Below are 19,941 nucleotides of genomic sequence, written 5' to 3'. Positions count from 1 at the left end.
CCACTCCAGTCTGTGCATCACCCACTTCCCCGGCTTCTCTTTTTAAAGCGAAGTGGGATTTGGCCACTATTTGTTGGTGAGCAGACACTGACAGTCTTTTTCTTCTGGAAAAAAAAACTTATGAGTTTTCAAGCACACAGAATCGGAATCAGTAGGACCACTTTCAGTTTAAAACATGTAATTTCTTTCCTCAGGAAAAGGGAATTAGATGTGGTATTTGCCTTGGGCTATTAGAGCTAACCACCCTAATTTGATTTTTAAAGGGGGATTACAGAGACATACATTTCTGTTGATAACTCTGCTGATGTGGTGTATTTATTTTGTATCAGGCCACTTGTGTGCACTCTGTAATTCTAATAATTTTATAGGTGCTTATTTTAGGATTTCTAGATTAGACAGTCATTTCATAGAAAAATATTGATACTGACATTTTTCTTCCCCCTAAATACTTCCAGATGTAATTTATGTTCTTAGTGCGTTATTCAGTTTAGATACCAATGGTGGACAACGGGTGCCAGCTTGTTCTTTATTTTACTGGAAATGTATTTTGTGGGTCACTGTCTTGAATGCCGGCTGTTGCTAGTGCTGGTTTACAAAGAAATGAGGAAAACTGAGACAAGGGCGTTTCTCTAACACCTGAATTATTCAGTTGTTTTAATTGAGACCCTTCCCCTTCCAACTTTTTTTTTTAATGTTATGAGGATTCCTTTTTTTTTTTTTTTTTTTCCCCTTTCTGTAAATGCCCTTCCTCAGCAATATAAGAAGCTGGAGGCTCTACCCCTGTCTTTCCCACCCCTGTTTTAAAAAGCTGTTCTGGTCTGAAGTCCAGAGAGTCTGGAAGCCTGTACCAGCATTGTGTCGCCACGACAGCCGCACAGCTCTTCAGGGTCTTCCGCGTGCCGTCTCTGGCAGTTGTCTCAACCTCCTTCCAGACCTTTTCCTATCTCTTTATCTCGGCCCTGTAATGCCCTTACGTTAGTTCGGCATTGTTGTGAGACTCTCTCACATGCACCTCAAGTAGATCCTGCTTTCTGGGACACGGGGCTTGGGCTTCCTAGTTCAGAAGACCAGCCTTGTGTTTGAACTTAAAAGTCATTTCAGACCCCTGGAAGTTTAAAGCCAGTGAAGTAAAGATGTCAGGCTTCCCCAGGTTTGGGGTCACATTGCCTCAACTATGAACTTTCCCTTAAATGGACTGTCTGGTCTTAGCCACATCTGTTATTTTCAGTTCTGAAACAATTCCTCATTAGATTGTTCTCTTTCAGGGAGAAACAGTTAACCCAGCTTTCTTGGACCTTTACGTCATATTCCTACTCCTCCTGTCAGTCAGGCGCGTGGGGCAGCAGTAGGCCCGTGTGTCTAGAAACAGTCCTCCCTCTCTGTTTCTAAACCAGCTTCTCACTGGCGTGCGTGTCCACAGAGGAGTTGCTGTGCTGTCTTGTTAGATAGGAACAAACCGGGATCGTGACAGGCACACCTGGCCTTCATCACACTTGTCCTGAAAGGAGTGGTGGTTCTCTCGCACAGGTTGTGAAAGTTGAACGATGTGCTTTGCTCTTGCTCCTGCAGGAGGGCCAGTGTTGTAAGAGCTGGTGCCGGTGGTGGCAGTATTTCTGCTGGCTCCTGGTCTGGAACCAAAGCTGAGGGAGGGTGGTGGGTGTTTTCGAAGCTGAGCTCATTCATGGTGAGACATGGGGCTGAGGAATGTTCCTTCACTGTAGCGCAACAGCAGGAGAGTCATTTCACAGAGTATTTGGTTAAAAACATCTGGATTACAGAGGAAAGTGGAACTGGCCTCTGGAAACCGCAGGCACTTTTTGAAGGCAGGTCTGAGTCAGAGAGGACCTCGGGGAGGGGCTGGGCCCCGGCCATGCTACGGATTGTTTCTCAGCCTGGCTGAGGCGGTCCAGTAGCATCCTAGGAAATCCAGATGGAGGGTGACCTCGGATTCTTAGGAACCTTTGGGAGACCCCCAGTAAATCCTGGGCCATCCTGCATGTTCACTTCCATTCTGACATGAGTCCAGTTTAATCTGAACTGAGTTGGGAAACTCGGGAAAGGGCTCATGTACTCCAGGGACTACCACACCATTTACTAGAGGCAGAAAGAAAGACTGTCTGTTGTGAGATTGTGTCTGATCTCTGACACAATAGCATTGGGTTAGTAAATAATACAGTCATTTGGGAATTCTGTAATCTGTTTGAAAATTAGATAATTAGATCACAGTGTTTAAAAAGCTTTCAGATTTGATTTAGTTGAGCTCATGGCCAAAACCTCATCTATTTACATTTGCCATTTTAGCTTACTTTTTTCCTAAGTAGATGTCAATAAGATATAAAATTAGTTGCTTTTCAGAAAGTTTTAAGTATGTGCATGAGTGAGTCTTCTGTTTCTCAGGAGTCCATATTTCTGTGTCCTGGTAAGTGGCCCTCATCAGTTGGATAAAGACCAAAATAAGGGAATGAATAAATAGAGGCTGATTTGCCCTATTTTTTGGAGCTATATTAGGAATATAGTAGCAGAAAAACAAAAAGAATATAGTCATGAGAAATCTCCATCCTGTTTCAGAGCGTGTATAAGGAACTCCTCTGTGTATTCATCATTAATTCATTGAGTGCCGGCTCCATGCCTAGCCCTGTGCTACACTGTCCCTTCCAGGGCCACCTCACAGTGGGTAGATGAGAGGAAGGATGCACCCAGCTCTCTGATCACTGTTGTGGTCAGAGTCTGGAGATGCCCAGGGGCTGTGCTGCCTTGTGGAAAGGTGGGTTCTGTGCAGTGCTGTGCCCGTGCGTGGGGCCAGGCGGGGTGAGGACAAGTATTTTATCACTGCTCTTGTTTGGAATTGCCCCTGCTTGATGATAATTAGAAGCAGGTTGACTTAGTTTTATTGTTGTAAAAAGTGCTCCACAGGGAGTGCACCCCTGGGTACCTGCCTGTACCCAGGACAGATCGCTCGCAGCACCCCTCCTTGGGACACCCTGACCCTGAGGCAGTTCCTTGAGATGCACAGCCTCCTGGGAGCAGGGTTCATAGAAAGACCAAGGAACAGAGGAAAAGGGGTTATCTCTTCATTTTATGTTTTCATTTTTCTTCCTTTTTTCATCGCAGTTCTTTTCAAAAACATTCTTTTTGGTGATTCTTAGCCAATACTGGGAGAAGGAAGGCAGAGGTAATCATTTTGATGTCTTGGGTAATGGTATGCAACCAAAAAATGGGAAGGCGTGTTTTCTCTGTCTCAGTCTCTCCCCCCATTTAGCAGTGTCAGTGTAGTCTCTTGTTGGTTTTTCAACTTTTTAAAATGTGAATAGTAGAAACATTTCAGACAATACATTTTTATTTCTAATATTAAGCATTTATATACTTAAAATAACTTGTGAAGTATGCAGTGGCAGAATTTTCTGTCTCCCTCTTTTACTAGGTCCCTGACACCTGTGAAAGGGCTCAGTTCTGTGCTAAAAGGCCCAACAGAGGGTCCTTGGATGTTAGCACTGCCCTGCACAGAGGCCCCCAAAGCAGGAGGCCTGGGGGGGGGGGTGTGACAGGACAGTTACTGGACTGGCCGGCCAGGCGCCGGACCCTTCCTCCCTGCTGCTGCACTCGGCCCTGAGACCCAGCCTTGTCGGGGACTGGCATCCCCTCTGTGGGTGGAGGAACAGAGGCTCAGGGACGTGAAGTAACCTGCCATGACACAGGCTGGCAAGTCGGGGGCTGGAGTTGGAACCCTGGTTTCCCTGGCTGAGTGCACAAGTGCCCTCGTATCTGCCCTCCTCATGGGGCAGCACACATTCCTTGGTTTTCCTGGTATGAAACCATGAGGGGTTATATTACATCTTATGATGTAAGGTGTTATAAGATATACCATCTTATATAATATTTTTAGAGACTTGACATGTTAGATTATAGGAGAGTCCCAGTACTGACAGTATTAACCACATCTAAATCTCTCTCTCTCACCTACACTCTAGTCACTCTGTGTCACTTGGTCACTTTGAGGTGGGCTCCCATTGTGGGTCTGGAGTGGGAAGCGCCTTTCCATGCCCCTGACCCACCGTGAACTGGGTGTGGTGCCCATCAGCGGTCACCAGCCTGTGTTCCAGTTTTTGATGCCAGTTCGGGTAAAGGACAGGCACACATGTGCTCACACTGGGAAGGTGGCCCCAGACAGGCTCACCTTGTCCTACAAGCAGTCTATCATGCTCAGTGCTCATCAGATGCCCTTCACACTGCTGATTTATGCTCAAAGTATCCTAATGTTTCTGACAGCTCATGTGTGACGTGAATATAATCCATATTTCTTGGAGCAGCTAATCCAAGTGGCTTATTTCCTGATACTGCTGATAGGGCTATATCTCTTGGTGCCGCCGCCATTGAAATTCTGATGGTAACATATTGTTTGTGGGTCACTAGTTTTGTCTAAAACAGTAGGTTGGAACAGAGTAGCAAAGGTTAATTAAATTTGTCTATCAAGATGGGGACAGAAATGGATGTCTCTGATACTTCTGGTTCTAAAATCAAAGTTCCCGAATGTTGTGGTTACAGGCATTTTTTTCTTCTCATTTTCAGACTGACTCCCTCCCAAAATGTTTCATATTTGATCTTGGAGCAGTGAAAACATGAAGAGTTATTAAAAGCCAAGGGCAGCGAGTAGGCCTTTATAATAGGCAGATTATATATTATATTATAAGCCTATTATATGTTATAATTACATACTATATATGTTATATATTTAATAGATATATAATTATAATTGCATATTATATAATAAATAATATAAAAAATATATTTAACACGTGTTTAAAATTTAATATATTTATATAATTGTATATTATACATATTTCACTTAAATATATTTAAGTATATAATAGATTATATATTGTAATAGGCTTTCGTTTAGAATGGGAAAGGTGGCCTAGTTTAGCAGAGACGCTTCCAAGGCCGACTTGCCTTGCATGCTGCCTTCTCTGCCTAATCCCTTTGTGAGTGGAACCGGGTTTGTTGATGTCTCTGAGCAGTTTCTTCCTGCGTTCATGATGATTACATTACGAGGACTCAAGTGTCTGGTTTCCATCCCCCCAGCTGTGAGGTGTGGCCAGTTATATTTCTCTGGAAGGTTTCCTTAAGGATGTCACCATTCCAAAGCCCCCTCCACCTGTCTACAGAGACGTATGTAATGCTTTGAGAGCCTTCCATGTTAGAGGAAGTGGAGAGTACTGTGTCTTGAGAGTTATTAACAGAAATTTAAAAATACAAACCAGCTCTTTCACTGAAGCTGTTTCCTGTTGGCTTTTATGTGAATGATGCTTGCATTTCTGCCTGTCTCTGTATGACTTTGGTTGGAAAGTCAGGGTTTGTGGTTTTCAATTTGTGAATGAGACAAATACAAGTTTTCTAGCACTAAAGGAGCTAGAAAATCCTGTGTAAGTTTGTGGTTTAGGAAAAATGAGGAAAGCGCTGGGCTGGTCCCAGAGGCTGGTTCCAAATGAACCCCCCTTCTCTTTTGTTAACCCCGGAAATGCATAAAACCCTTCCAGTTCCCAGGAAAAGGAGCCGTTTCCAGAGTTTTGTTTTTTCTTACTATGTACCTGTTTTTAAAGGTCCTTATTACCCTTCACCTAATTCTTACACCAGTGTCTTTCAGACATTTTAGACCAAGATCCACAGTAAGAAATGTTTTATCTTGTGATCCAGTATATATTTGTACCTACATACAAACACAAAATTAAAATTTCATAAAATAGCTCTTTCCATATTGTATGCAGTGAATTCTCATATTTCTGTTTAACTTTGTTTTATTTCATTACTTTTCATACTGTTTTTAAAAATATATATTTGCTGATTGCAGCAGCTGAAATATTTGGGGCCCATTGTGCTAGTGGTAAAAAAGCCGTCTGCCAGTGCAGGAAACACAAGAGATGTGGGTTTGATCCTTTGGTCAGGACTATCCCCTGATATGGCAACCCACTCCAGTATTCTTGCCTGGAGAAGCCCATGGACGGTGGGCTACAGGTGGGCTATGGTCCGTGGGTTGCAAAGAGACACGGCTGAGCAACTAAGTGCGCACGCACAGAGGGTCGCTGTGTGAGGAGTAACTGCCGTCTGTCCCGCTGATGCTGAGGGGAAAACAGCCAACTGAGCAACACAAGTTCTAGCAGATTAACTTGGACTTCTGTAAATGTGGGGGTATTCACATCTTGTCTTTTTTTTTACTAAGGACAGTCAAAATGGAGTGCTAATAAATGCAGTTGTAATCTGGTTTCAGATGCAATTCCCATCTTCTAAAGTTTATTAAATGACGTGAATTCCTATTCTATGTCTTCTCCAGAGTTTATGTTTTTCCCTTGGTTCATCGTATGGTGTTTTTATGTTTTAAAATCTCTGTTATTAGTCCTGCCTGGAATTTAGCTGCTTTTCGTGTGTCCTTTTTGAAGAGCTCGCCCACGTAAGTTCTGTTTTGTTTTAGCAGGTGTCATAGCTTTACCATGTGCTTTAGCAAGTTTGAAACTTCGGGCAACATGGGGGTTACAATTTTCAATACCTTAGATTTATCATTTCTTAAATTATTTGTCCTCTCTACTATATTGCATACACATGCTTTCTCTCTGCCTTTTCCCCCCTCCCATCTCCTCTCAGGAGGAAGAGCATCTCTTCCATTTCTGGACAACTGTTCTTAGGTTCTCCAGTATCTAAGTGCCGACCCTCAAGCACAGCTCCTTCCCCCATTGAAGGAGTGCCCGGGGCCAGGGGCCTGAGTCCTTACAAGCCAGTCTCCCAGTTTCCTTTTCACTTCCTGGCTTTAGGGAGGGAAGTGGCAGGCACTCCATAATGTAGAACCTTAGAGAAAGCAAGGTGGGCCCTGCAGAGGAGGTTAACTCCTAATAAAGTCAGGAGAGAGAACTAACTTCAGGGAAGCAAGAAGGGAGGAACGGAGTGTAGCTGTGGGGAGTCTGCTTGTGGCGCTGACTCAGCATTGGGCTGGTTGATATTTCTGAACTGGTAATCTCTGAACTGTGTGTATAACAGCAATCATATAAAAATAACTCCTTCCAGATATGATGTGTGGAGTCTGAGAGGATAAATCAGGTGCCTATTTAAGAAGGTGGATGGGCAGTTGCGTCTCAGGGGAAGCACCTGGCCTAGATAAGGTCCCTGGACTAGGAAGATACTCTGAGTGTGATCAGGCATCCCATTCAAATAGTTTGAAAAGAAGCTTCTGTTAAAACTAAAGGAATCCAGGCCTCCCTGGTGGCTCAGGAGACACAGGTTCAGTTTCTGATCTGGAAAGACCTCACATGCCATGGAGCATCTAAGCACGTGTACCACAGCTATTGAGCCTGCGCTCTAGAGCCCACGGACTGCAGCTGCTGAGCCCACATGCTGCAGCCTGAAGCCCACACACCCTGGAGCCTGCGCTCTGTAAGGAGAGAAGCCACCGCAATGAGAAGCCGGTGCACTGTAACACAGAGTAGCCCCAGTAGCTGCACCTAGAGAAAAGCCCTTTCAGCAGTGAGGACTCAACACAGCCAAAAATAAATAAATAAAATTATTATTTAAAAGAAAATAAAGAAATCCTTTAATGGGGGCAAAAGTCAGCCCTAACCTCCACTCTTAACCTCACCAGAAGACCTATAATTTCATCATGTGAAGCTTTCTTTTGTAGAAATTTTTATATTCTTAAAACCAAAGGTTTTGCAATTAAGATTATTCATTTTATTTATGAATGACTGAAATAGTTAATGTATCACATTAAATGGAAAATGGTCACATACAATTAAAATATTATATAAACACTTTGAGACTATTAATATAAAGTACTAAAGCAAGTATAGTCATATTTGTGCATCTTAAAATTACAGAGCTGGGGTCTTAGCTTTGTATGCTATAACAATCCTATTTTCTTTTTTAAAAATTTATTTATTTTAATTGGAGGCTAATTACTTTACAGTATTGTGGTGGTTTTTGTCATACATTGACATGAATCATCCATGGCTGTACGTGTGCCCCACCATCCTGAACCCCTCCTCCTTGCAATTAGGATTATTAACCTATACAGTCACTCTTCTTACGAAGACCATTCCCTTTCTTCACCAACTCTAATTCTGTGCAGTCAACCCTTCTTGATATAAACTAGACCAGTACTTGGTCTTGAGGAATCTCTTTTAGTTGGTCCCTGGAAGGAGTGTTTGGTTCAGTGTGAGACCAGACTCTTCCTATTTGAGGTGTTAATAGACCACCAGTGACTAGTATTTAGGACTTTTTTTTTTTTAAGGAAGTGGGGTCTAACATTTTTACATTCTGTTGGGATTTTATTGTTATTATTTAGAAAAAGGGTGACTGAGGTATATAGAAGGAAACCTATGCTTCTGATTTACTGCACTGTATGTTCTCAACAGTTTAATAAAATAAAACCCAAAGCTCCTAGGTTTTCCTCCAGGTTTAATACTAATACTGTGCACGTTCTCCACCAGCCCAGCTCCTATCTGTAGGTCATACTCTGGTTCAGAGACCTGGGGTGGGTAGTAAGATTATAAAACGTGCCTGTTGCTTGCCAGCTACCACATGCTAATAATAATAGTAGCCATAATTGACTGGAATCCAGGACTTTTAGGTTTTACTTGGTTTGTTTGTTTAAAGAATAAAAAAATAAAATCTTGAGGAGAAACAGCATTGCATAAACGAAAGAAAAATTGCATCCTTTGAGCAGAGCTGAACAGTACCTTTGGTTTGTGAGCGCCTTGTGTCCTTCAGTAGAACTCTGCCATTTAGCTGGAGGTGAGCAGCTGAGCACAGGGGGTAGTGTTAGGTTAGTTTAAAGCAAGGTTTCTCAAGCTTGGGGGTATCAAAACGGCTGGACAGTTCTGTGTTGTGAGGCTGCCCTGTGCACGGGAGGGCTGTCTCTGCTCACTAGAGGCCAGTAGCAACACTCCCCGCAGTGTGACAATTAAGTGTCTCCAGAAGTTGCTAAATGTCCCCAGGGGACACGTTTCCCCCAACTGAGTACTGCTGGTTTAAAGTAAAACAGGATGTTTCAGAGGTTTCCTTATTTACCTGTTTTTGTCTCACCTAGAGTTGCAGACTGTGATTTTTTTTTTTTTTTTTAAGGAGTAAGAAGGAAGTAAGAAGTGATCTTGAGTTTTAAATCACATCTTTCCATGCTGTTTTCTGGACTTTTCTGGGTGAATCACGACTCAGTTTTAACTTCATGTTGCAGAGGTTTACATGTGCAGTTAGAAATGCATCGACCCGGCTCTCTTGCTTATGTCCAGGTTGTCACATGGATGGGTATTTGTAGATTATTCCTCTAGGAGCAGGTGAAGTGACTGGGGACCTCAGTAAGTTCACATTTTAATAACCTCAGGTGGAGTCTGACCCTTTGTATCTTTTCTGTCTTTTATAGCTCAGTTTTCTGGGAATTCACTGGAGAAATCAAAAGTCTGAGTTCAAAACCTATTTCCAAATAATCCTTGTTATTTGATGCTTTCTTTTTTAGTTTTTTTTAATTATTTTTTAAAAATTTTATTTTATTTAACTTTACAATATTGTATTGGTTTTGCCATATATCAAAATGAATCTGCCACAGGTATACATGTGTTCCCCATCCTGAACCCTCCTCCCTCCTCCTTCCCCATACCATCCCTCTGGGTCGTCCCAGTGCACCAGCCCCAAGCATCCAGTATTGTGCATCGAACCTGGGCTGGTGACTCGTTTCATACATGATATTTTACATGTTTCAATGACATTATTTTTAATCGGAGGATAATTGCTTTGCAATATTGTGTTGGCTTTTGCCATTCAGTGTCATGAATCAGCCCTAAGTACACACATGTGCACTCCCTCTTGAAGCTCCCTTTCCCCACTCCACCCCTCTAGGCTGTCACCGAGTGCTGAGTTGAGCTCCTCATGTTACACAGCAGCTTCCAATGGCTGTGCGCTTCACATGTGGTAATATATATGATGCTTTCTGAAAACATAGAAAAGGAATTAAGGAAAAACAAACACCTGAATGGATTTTGAAATTGTTTGTTTCAAGATTTAGTTGAAAGGAAAAAAAAATCCATGGTTTATCTGAATCTCTTTTCAAATATTATACACATTGGGATTGGCAGCAGTTGGTCAGTCTGTTTGTCAGACTTAACCTTTTGTATTTTTTACTTAATACTGGGGATTTCATACTTCTCTGGGTGTGGGAAATACGTAGGTAATCCTAGAACACAGGTGTCATAGTGGGTTTACTTGGAGAGCTTTGAAAAAACCCAGGGCCCAGGCCACATCCCAGACCATTGAAATCTGATGCTCTAGGGGTGGAACCAAGGCTTAGATGCTGGGTCTTCAGCCTCCCTGAATTCTAGTGGGAGTATTGAGGACTAGGTTGCATTTTTATAAATAGTATTGAGGACTAGGGTGCATTTTTATAAATAAAATTTTACTGGAACATAGCCACGCCCATTCATTTCCTGATTTTCTAGAGACCCCGTGGCTTGCAAAGCCTGAAGATATTTACTGTTTGGCCGTTTACCAGAAAACACGTGCTGACTGAAATTTTTTTTAAAAAGCTTTACAGTAAAATTCGTAGTAAAAGAACAAGATTTGGTACTTTGCAGAGCCTTAAGGGTCAAATTCCGTCAGGGTTTTTTTTATATATAATTTTATTTATTATTTTTTGGCTGTGCTGGGTCTCTGTTGCTGCGTTTGGGCTTTTCTCTAGCTGTGGCGCTTGGGCTTCTCACTGCGGTGGCTTCTTTTGCTGCAGAGGAGGGGCTCTGGGGCTTCAGTGGTTGTGGCCAGTGGGCTCTGCAGCACAGGCTCGGTAGTGGCACACCGGCTTAGTTGCTCCAAGGCATGTGGGATCTTCCCCCATCAGGGAGCAAACTCCTGTCTCCTGCATTGGCAGGCGGATTCTCTACCACTGAGCCACTGGGGAAGCCCTGTCAGTTTTCTTGTACATGGGAAAAACAGAAAATCATTTTCCCTGAAGAGCTGACTGTAAGATATTGTGAAACTGGAAGAAGAGGTGCCCAACTCCCACCCAGAGTGGGAGACTCCATGGGTTACATTAGGGCACTGAACTTAAAAGTCTACTCTGGGTTTCTAATTCAGCATGTTCATTACTTAGGCTCTGTGTTTGAGTTGACACAGGGCTATAGAGGCAAAAATGGCTCTTTAATGTAAGGTGTGTTGGAGATTGTTACTCCTACTGCGGCAATTCTAGATGACAGCAGACCCTGGAAGGAAATCCTTTAGCTCTGGAGAATTTCATATATAAAAAGAAAAAGAATGAAAAAATCTAAGTGCTTTTTACATCATCCCATCTTCCCTCAGTCAGGTAGAAAGTTGATGGCTGTAAACCATTGGTCTTCCTTTGGGCACAGCCCCTATGGGCTGCAAACAGGAGAGAAAGGATCCTTTATTTTAGTCCCTTGAGCAGAATTGGCATCTCCTGATTGAGACGCTGATTGAGAGCATGTCACTCTGGGAGGCCCCACCCCACACTTACTGAGTCAGAGTCTACTTTTTAACAGGATCCCCAGGCTATTTGAATACACATTAAGAGAGCCCTGGGAAGCACTAGTCTTAATTGATAACTGTGTCCGTGCAGTCAACTGACCATTGATCCTCACTTTAAATGATTTCATAGCCTCTTAATGGTTTCTGACTTGGAAATAGCCAAAGGGGAAAAACTGTCTGCCTTTAATGACTGAGTCCAAGTATAGCTTGCCTGCCCTCTTATTTAGGAAAGATTTATGTAATGGTAGAAAATGAAGATGAGGTGATAGAGTTAGAAGAAATGCCATTTTATACATATCAGAAAAGCAAACTAGAAAGGATAAAGGGAACGTGCCAGATAAACTCCACTTGTAAGGAAATAATCAAGTGGAATGGAGTCTTTGCTTCTGCGGGAAGAAATAATCCACGCATATTAGAGCCAACATCCTTTGGGGAGCAGTAAGGAGTGTCAAGAATGAATGCCTGAAACTTCTCAGATTAGCACAGGGAGTTAGGCCTTTCCACCAAGCAAAGCCATAACCTTCAGCCGTACACACAGCCCTGTATCACGTAGGACATTGTCCAGAATTTAGACATTCATAGAAAATCTTGAGGAAGCCCAGTACCTACTTGTATCCTACCAGGTTCTGCCAAGTTAGTAGTATTTTCTTTATCATCTATCTTTATAAAGATCTGATTGAAAAACATTTTTGAAATTAGTTCTTAAACAGAATTGGCTTATCCTTGAACAGTCACAAATTGTTGACCTTTTAAATAAAGTTAATACCATCTGAATTTAGTTTTTTAAAGGCAATCTAAGTAATAAGAGTCTAGCTATTGGTCTGGCTGTTCTTGGTAGATGTGATCCCACGGTTAGTGCTCACTGTCTGTATCAGCCAGGTCCGTGCAGGATTTGGAATAATTCTAGTGTGTGAAAGTGGCCAGGAAGAGCTAGGAAAGCGAGAGTGGGAACCCTGGTTAAGCCTGGCGGTTCCATCTCCTTAGATTTTAATGAGTGGTCAGAATGCTACAGGTACTGCTCCTTCCCTAAAAGCTACTTGAGGTCCCCAAGGCAGGGTCTGATTGCCAGGAAAAATTGTGTCAGCTGAGTGTCAGCTGCCACTCCTGCCGGAGGAGCAGCGTTTGCCTTCCTTCTGCCTTCCAGATTTCATGTCCTGTTGGTGGAATTCAAATCACCTCCAGAAGCCTGGAGACAGGAGAGCGTGAGAGCCTCAGCTCCCAGACTTGGTTCTTTGCTGCAGGGAAGAGCACAGGAGGGGGCGGGAATGGGCTCTGAGTGACAGTGTCCAGTGTGGCCTCCTGTTGAAGATACCAGCTGACTATCACACAGGGTGTGCTTGTTCTTTTTTTAAACATTCTCTTGATGTGAACACTGAAAGATAATCAAGGGTAAGATGCGAGTTTTACATACAAGGAGACGTGTGAGGAAGTGAAATATTATTTCACATTGTAAATAACTTGTTCCTGATCAGACGTGCCGGTCAGTGTTACAGGGGTTGTCTTGGTTCACAAGCAGCACACTCTAAAAGCACTTACTAGTGCAGCATCCTGTGCCCAGGTGGCATTAGTGGGGTACTTTGGAGGGGACCCAGGGATAGAAAAGGCACTTCAGGCTGCACAATTCTAGTATTTCTAGATACTAGAAATAGTGCCCTGGAGGAGCATACTTATTCATGGGTGAGGACACGTCCAACTTTAAGAGATTGTTCTGTTAATTTAAAGAATTGGGTAATTCTTGTAACATGTAACTGTGGTCTCAACATACTCCCTCTTTTTTTTTTAAGCAGATGAAAAACTCGGAGAACCGCCACGCAGTGAGTTCCCAGTACAGGATGCATTCTTACTACCCGCCTCCTTCCTACCTGGGCCAGAGCATGTCCCAGATCTTCACTTTTGAGGACAGCGCCTCTTACTCGGAAGCCAAAGCGAGCGGTAGGTTCCTGGTTACACAGTCTGGATTTGAGGTGGAGGGGATACCTGCTAGCACTGGGTCTCTGGTCCTCTCACACAGCTTACCAGTTAGCAGCTGTTGGAAAGGCTGTATAAGTATCCTTTAAAGTACTTAGTTATGGAATGATTTTTGCTTTGGTCGATTCTCAGTATCATGTTTCTCTCTTCTGGGCACATAGAGCGGTGGGAATAAGATAGAGACTTCCATCAGAAGCCACAAATATATTTTCTGGAGGATCAGTATGCAATATCAGGGGCCCTTTAAATGTGGTTAAGTCCTGATATTTTTGGTGGAATGAATCTGTGTGTATTGAAGACTAGTTTTCCAAAACTTTTCCAATGTAAAATTGAAGGTATATTCATCTTTCGCAGGGGGAAATAACATAATAAAACATTTTTGAATACAATAGATCTCAGAGTTTATGCAGTAGCAATGCAAATAACTCTTATATAATGGCTTGGAAATAAAAAATGACTGTTTTAACTGACAGAGCACTTTGAAATACGCAATTCCTCAACTTCAATTTTAACTTTCTCCCCAATGTTTACACTGTGATGATAGGTAGATCTTTTATGTCTGCAGTGTTCAGGTCCTATTTTTAAGTTCTTTGTATTTTAGCATCATGTTTTGATCTAGGAAAGTAAGGAGCAGTCACAATTCAGGAATCTGGGCAATAGTGAGTTGGGAGAGAAACCCACTATTAGAACATAACTCTGTACTGAACAAAAGAAGCTGGTTTTCTGGATAGCTTGATTCTCTATAAAGAACTGGCTTCTTTGTAAAATGAGTATTTCGTGAATGAAAATTATAACCATGCTTTGATTTCCAAATTCAGAACAGTGAAGTCTAGAAAATCTGGAAAAGTTACTCTTTGTTTTCCATACTAAATTAAAGGGTTTTGTTAGTACAGAATACATAGGTCGAGGGGACTGACAGTGTGAACTATGGAGAGACTGAATCACACATTGTTGATTACACTTTGACTTTTATTAATAATCACTTTTTTTCAGGAGTGGACAAGCACAATTCTGTTTTATAAATATTCATACTATTTAATATTTGCCCATGTGGCCCTTTTTACACATTGTGTTTGATTCTGTAATTTGAATTATAAGATTCTTAAGGACTGGGAACGTCTTATATACCTTTTTAGCTGCTGTGATATGTATTTGTTATTCATCAGTTTGAGGGAATGAATGAACAAAGGGATGTGATTTGTAGTAAGCATGATTTGTAAGTAAGCTTGGTCTTTAAGAAGACACCATCTCAAAACAAAAGGTCAGGTTCCTAACTCATTGTTTCAAGAAGCCAGGGCACAATTTAGGAATGAAGCAGTTAAAGAAATGTTTGTTCATATAGCAAATTAGGACTGAAACTTACTTTTGAGAAGAAATTGCCTGAGCTCTTTGCTCTAGGAATAATGGAATATTTTTAGAAGCACTGGCATTTCTGGAGACAGAGGTGTAAATTCACAGCAAGGCAGTAAGACAAAAAGATAAGAGGAAATTTATTAGCGCAGAGAGGAAGGAATTTGGAGAGGCGCAGTAGACATTTGAATTTATGGCAGAAAAGGAAGAGACTCAGAAGGAGAGAGGTTACAGGGGAAAAAAGGGGAAAAAAAGACCAGCCAGCCCAGTGTCCATAGTGAGAGACTGGGTCAATAACACCTAAAATTTCCTAGGACTCTTCTGGCGATACATGTGTTTGAAAGTCTGGTGTGAGGAGACCTCAGGCATAGCCTTCTGGTCCTCCTCTGACTCACTGATAATTAATCAGGAGGGGCAAACTTCAGACATAAGGGAGATAGCTAGGAAGAAATGCAGTGGAATCTCAGCAATGTCTACTTTGAAATTGCCATGGAGAAGGAGAATATGAATTAATAGGAAATTCAAGTCTCAGATTATTTTTTAAAGAAATAATGGCTTTATAACTTCCAAATATCTGGTGTCTGGGGTTTCTACATTGCATGACACTTTTATAAAGCAGGTGGGAAGGGACAGAGAAGGAGAAAGTTATGGATCATTAGGAACACCCTAGGATCATCTCCTGGGGCATCAGTTTTATTGTCGGCACAGATACAAGTGGGGGCCGTTTACGCCCTCTGGTGAGTGGGGTGAGTCTGGTGACAGGATGTGGGGACAGGGATGGAGCATCAAGATAGTCATTTGTGAGAAGGTGGTAGGGGCTGGCTGGTTACCAGTTACATTTATCAGTTCTACCAGGTTTGAGTTGAGGTCCTATGGTGGGTTGCATTAACAAATAATGATTTGTAAATAGTATATCAATTATCCTATGTGGGGACTTATAAGTAATTTGAAAAACAGCCTTTTCAGTAGAGTTAATGTTTTGTTTGTAAAGTCTTAAGTATAAATTTATCCACTAAATCCATTTTTCTTTGGTTTCTTTAAAGGTAAGTTTAAACCTGTCTTTTAAATACATGTGTCCAAGTTCAAGGTTTTCTTATGGTTTTGGTGAAGATTGTAACATGAAAATGAAATGTAGAGAGGGAAGGAATTACAGAGGAAGTTTTACTTTTGCTGTGTTGCTTCTGTTTAATGTTTTTCTTTGCAAAAAGGCTAGGATCCATTCTTTCTCCTTCTATGTCCTGAGAAGTATAAGGACATAGGTCAGAAATGGCGAGGCCTTGGTGTGTAAGACTTCATGAACCACTGCAGGGACTTTGGCTTTTATCTCAATTAGATGGAAAGCCCCTGGAGGGTTTCCAGCAAAGGGGTGACATGTCTGCCTGTGGTTTTTAAAGATCTCTCTGGCTCTTGTTTAAGAACAGACTGTAGGGGTGCATGGTAAAGGCAGGGAGACCAGCTGGAAGGCTGTTGCAGTAATTCTTGCAGAAGACGGCAGTGGCTTAGTCGGGATGGGAGTATGGGAGGGTTGAATTCTAGGTACATTTTGAAGATAGAAACAAAAGATTTGGCGATGCATTTGGGATGTGACATAAAGGGAGAAGTGAAGGATGACTCTGTAATTTTTGATCTGATCAAGTAGGAACTTGAGGTTTCCACTTACTCGGGTAAAGAAGTCCACGGGAAAAACATATTTGCAGGAATTAGGAGGTTAATTGTGCACATCTTAAGTGTGCTTCCCTGGTGGCTCAGATGGTAAAAAAATCTGCCTGCAATGCAGGAGACCTGGCTTTAATTCCTGGGTCGGGAAGGTCCCCTGGAGAAGGGAGTGCCTACCGGCTCCAATCCATGGGGTTGAAAAGAGTCGGACACGACTGAGTGACTTTGACTCAAGTGTGAGATGTACATAACTCATCCAAGTGGATCTTCAAGTTAGGGGTTGGATGAATGAAGTCTGAGGTTGAGGGGAAGTGTCACTGCTGGAAATAAAACGAGAGTTCAGTGTGTAGGTGTTATTTGAAGTTAATATGGTAGGATCACCTGGAGAAGTGAGTGTAGACAAAGAATAGAGGACCGAGGACTGAGCTCTGAGGCCTGCCAAGGTTGAGAGGTTTGGTAGATGAGCAGGCCCAGCAAAGGGTAGAGCCAGGTAGGTGCCTTCTCCTGCCCATGAGGTAGGATGAAGGTACCTAGGGAGGCAGGGAAAGAAAGCATTTCAGTGAACCAGCTAAATAATGCTGATAGATCAGATGAGGACTGGAATTGGCCACGGGCTGTTGAAAGGTAGAAATGATCAGGATGATCAGTGGCTTGATGAGTGGCCAGTGTGGTGGGGAGGTGGGGACCAAAGCCTGACTGTGTGTTCAAGGACACATGGGAGAGAAGCGTCTGGGCAGTGAGTGTAAACAGCTCCTGAAGGAGTCTTACTGGGAGGGGAGCAGTACCTGGAGAAGGTGGTGAGTTCAAGGAAAGTCCTTTCTTCTTTTTTAAAGAAGGAGGTTATTATAATAGGTTCTATTAAGATAAGCTGGTGTGGGGTGTGTGTGGGGGCACAGCGGTCCAGGATAATAGCAGTGACTCTTGAGTAAGCAAGGTGGGGGGGTCCCCAAGGACACCCCCTCATAGGGCAGTGGTCCCCAAGGTAGGGGCCGGGCATGTTTTGTCACTGGTCTAAGAGGAGATCAGCAAAGGAATTAAGAGTAAACAAAAACGTTACAGCAACTTGACAAAGCAGTTCTATCTATTGAACATTAAAAAATTGGGGCTGGTAGATTTTGTCTTTCACTTTTCTAGAATTTCATTTTTACATTGAAGTAAAATCCACCTGACATAAAATTAACCATTAACCATCTTAAAGTGTACACTTCAGTGGTATTTAGCAGGTCACAGGATTGGCCACTTGCACCTGTCTAGTTTCAAGTCATCTCCATCATCCACAGGGAAACCCTCACCTGTGAAGCCAACACTCTGCATTCTCCCGTCCACCATCCCTGTTAACCATGTCTGCTTTCTTGTTTCAGTGGATTTACCTATTCTAGATGTTTTGTGTAAATGGAAGCATAATATGTGGCCTTTTGGACTGTCTTCTTTCACTTAGCATAATTTTTTTCAAAGCTCGTACAAGTTGTAGCATGTATCAGTACTTCATTTCTTCAGTTCAGTTCAGTTCAGTCACTCAGTCGTGTCTGACTCTTTGTGACCCCATAAATCGCAGCACGCCAGGCCTCCCTGTCCATCACCAACTCCCGGAGTTCACTCAGACTCACGTCCATCGAGTCAGTGATGCCATCCAGCCATCTCATCCTCTGTCGTCCCCTTCTCCTCCTGCCCCCAGTCCCTCCCAGCATCAGAGTCTTTTCCAATGAGTCAACTCTTCGCATGAGGTGGCCAAAGTACTGGAGTTTCAGCTTTAACATCATTCCCTCCAAAGAAATCCCAGGGCTGATCTCCTTCAGAATGGACTGGTTGGATCTCCTTGCAGTCCAAGGGACTCTCAGGAGTCTCCTCCAACACCACAGTTCAAAAGCATGAATTCTTCAGCGCTCAGCCCTCTTCACAGTCCAACTCTCACATCCATACATGACCACAGGGAAAACCATAGCCTTGACCAGACGGACCTTTGTTGGCAAAGTAATGTCTCTGCTTTTCAATATGCTATCTAGGTTGGTCATGACTTTTCTTCCAAGGAGGAAGCGTCTTTTAATTTCATGGCTGCAATCACCATCTGCAGTGATTTTGGAGCCCAGAAAAAGAAAGTCTGACACTGTTTCCACTGTTTCCCCATCTATTTCCCATGAAGTGATGGGACCAGATGCCATGATCTTTGTTTTCTGAATGTTGAGCTTTAAGCCAACTTTTTCAGTCTCCTCTTTCACTTTCATCAAGAGGCTTTTTAGTTCCTCTTCACTTTCTGCCATAAGGATGGTGTCATCTGCATATCTGAGGTTGTTGATATTTCTCCCCGCAGTCTTGATTCCAGCTTGTGTTTCTTCCAGTCCAGCATTTCTCATGATGTACTCTGCATATAAGTTAAATAAGCAGGGTGATAATATACAGCCTTGACGTACTCCTTTTCCTATTTGGAATCAGTCTGTTGTTCCATGTCCAGTTCTAACTGTTGCTTCCTGACCTGCATACAGGTTTCTCAAGAGGCAGGTCAGGTGGTCTGGTATTCCCATCTCTTTCAGAATTTTCCACAGTTTATTATGGTCCACACAGTCAAAGGCTTTGGCATAGTCAATAAAGCAGAAATAGATGTTTTTCTGGAACTCGCTTGCTTTTTCCATGATCCAGCGGATGTTGGCAATTTGATCTCTGGTTCCTCTGCCTTTTCTAAAAGCAGCTTGAACATCAGGAAGTTCACGGTCATGTATTGCTAAAGCCTGGCTTGGAGAATTTTGAGCATTACTTTACTAGCATGTGAGATGAGTGCAATTGTGTGGTAGTTTGAGCATTATTTGGCATTGCCTTTCTTTGGGATTGGAATGAAAAGTGACCTTTTCCAGTCCTGTGGCCACTGCTGAGTTTTCCAAATTTGCTGGCATATTGAGTGCAGCACTTTCACAGCATCATCTTTCAGGATTTGAAATAACTCAACTGGAATTCCATCACTTCCACTAGCTTTGTTCGTAGTGATGCTTTCTAAGTCCCACTTGACTTCACATTCCAGGATGTCTAGATGAATGATCACACCATCGTGATTATCTGGGTCGTGAAGATCTTTTTTGTACAGTTCTTCTGTGTATTCTTGCCACCTCTTCTTAATATCTTCTGCTTCTGTTAGGTCCATACCATTTCTGTCCTTTATTGAGCCCATCTTTGCATGAAATGTCCCCTTGGAATCTCTAATTTTCTTGAAGAGATCTCTAGTCTTTCCCATTCTGTTGTTTTCCTCTATTTCTTTGCATTGATCGCTGAGGAAGGCTTTCTTATCTCTTCTTGCTATTCTTTGGAACTCTGCATTCAGATGCTTGTATCTTTCCCCATAGCCTAATTATATGTATGGATATACTGTATTTTGTTTATCTGTTAATGGATATTTGACTTGTTTCCACTCTTTTTTGGCTGTTGTTAATAGTACCGCTATGGATATTCACATACAAGTCTTTGAAGATTTGTTTT

At 42.5% G+C, this 19,941-nt stretch overlaps 1 protein-coding gene across 2 annotated transcripts in view; it reads left to right on the top strand.

Annotated features, from left to right (window-relative positions):
- Positions 1-19,941, top strand: part of DMRT1 (doublesex and mab-3 related transcription factor 1) — a 95,777-nt gene that overhangs the window by 40,808 nt on the left and 35,028 nt on the right. The window contains exon 4 of one of the 2 annotated variants that reach the window (XM_025281579.3): positions 13,290-13,437. In XM_025281579.3, coding sequence (XP_025137364.1) covers positions 13,290-13,437 — 148 coding nt within the window. The remainder of the gene's footprint in view (positions 1-13,289; positions 13,438-19,941) is intronic. The other variant, XM_025281580.3, reaches the window with a different exon arrangement.

The sequence above is a fragment of the Bubalus bubalis genome, chromosome 3 (genome assembly GCF_019923935.1).
Source record: "Bubalus bubalis isolate 160015118507 breed Murrah chromosome 3, NDDB_SH_1, whole genome shotgun sequence".
NCBI classification, from domain to species: Eukaryota; Metazoa; Chordata; class Mammalia; order Artiodactyla; family Bovidae; genus Bubalus; species Bubalus bubalis.
The sequence above is the reverse complement of the archived record's forward strand: the minus strand, read 5'-3'. Positions and strand labels throughout refer to the sequence as shown.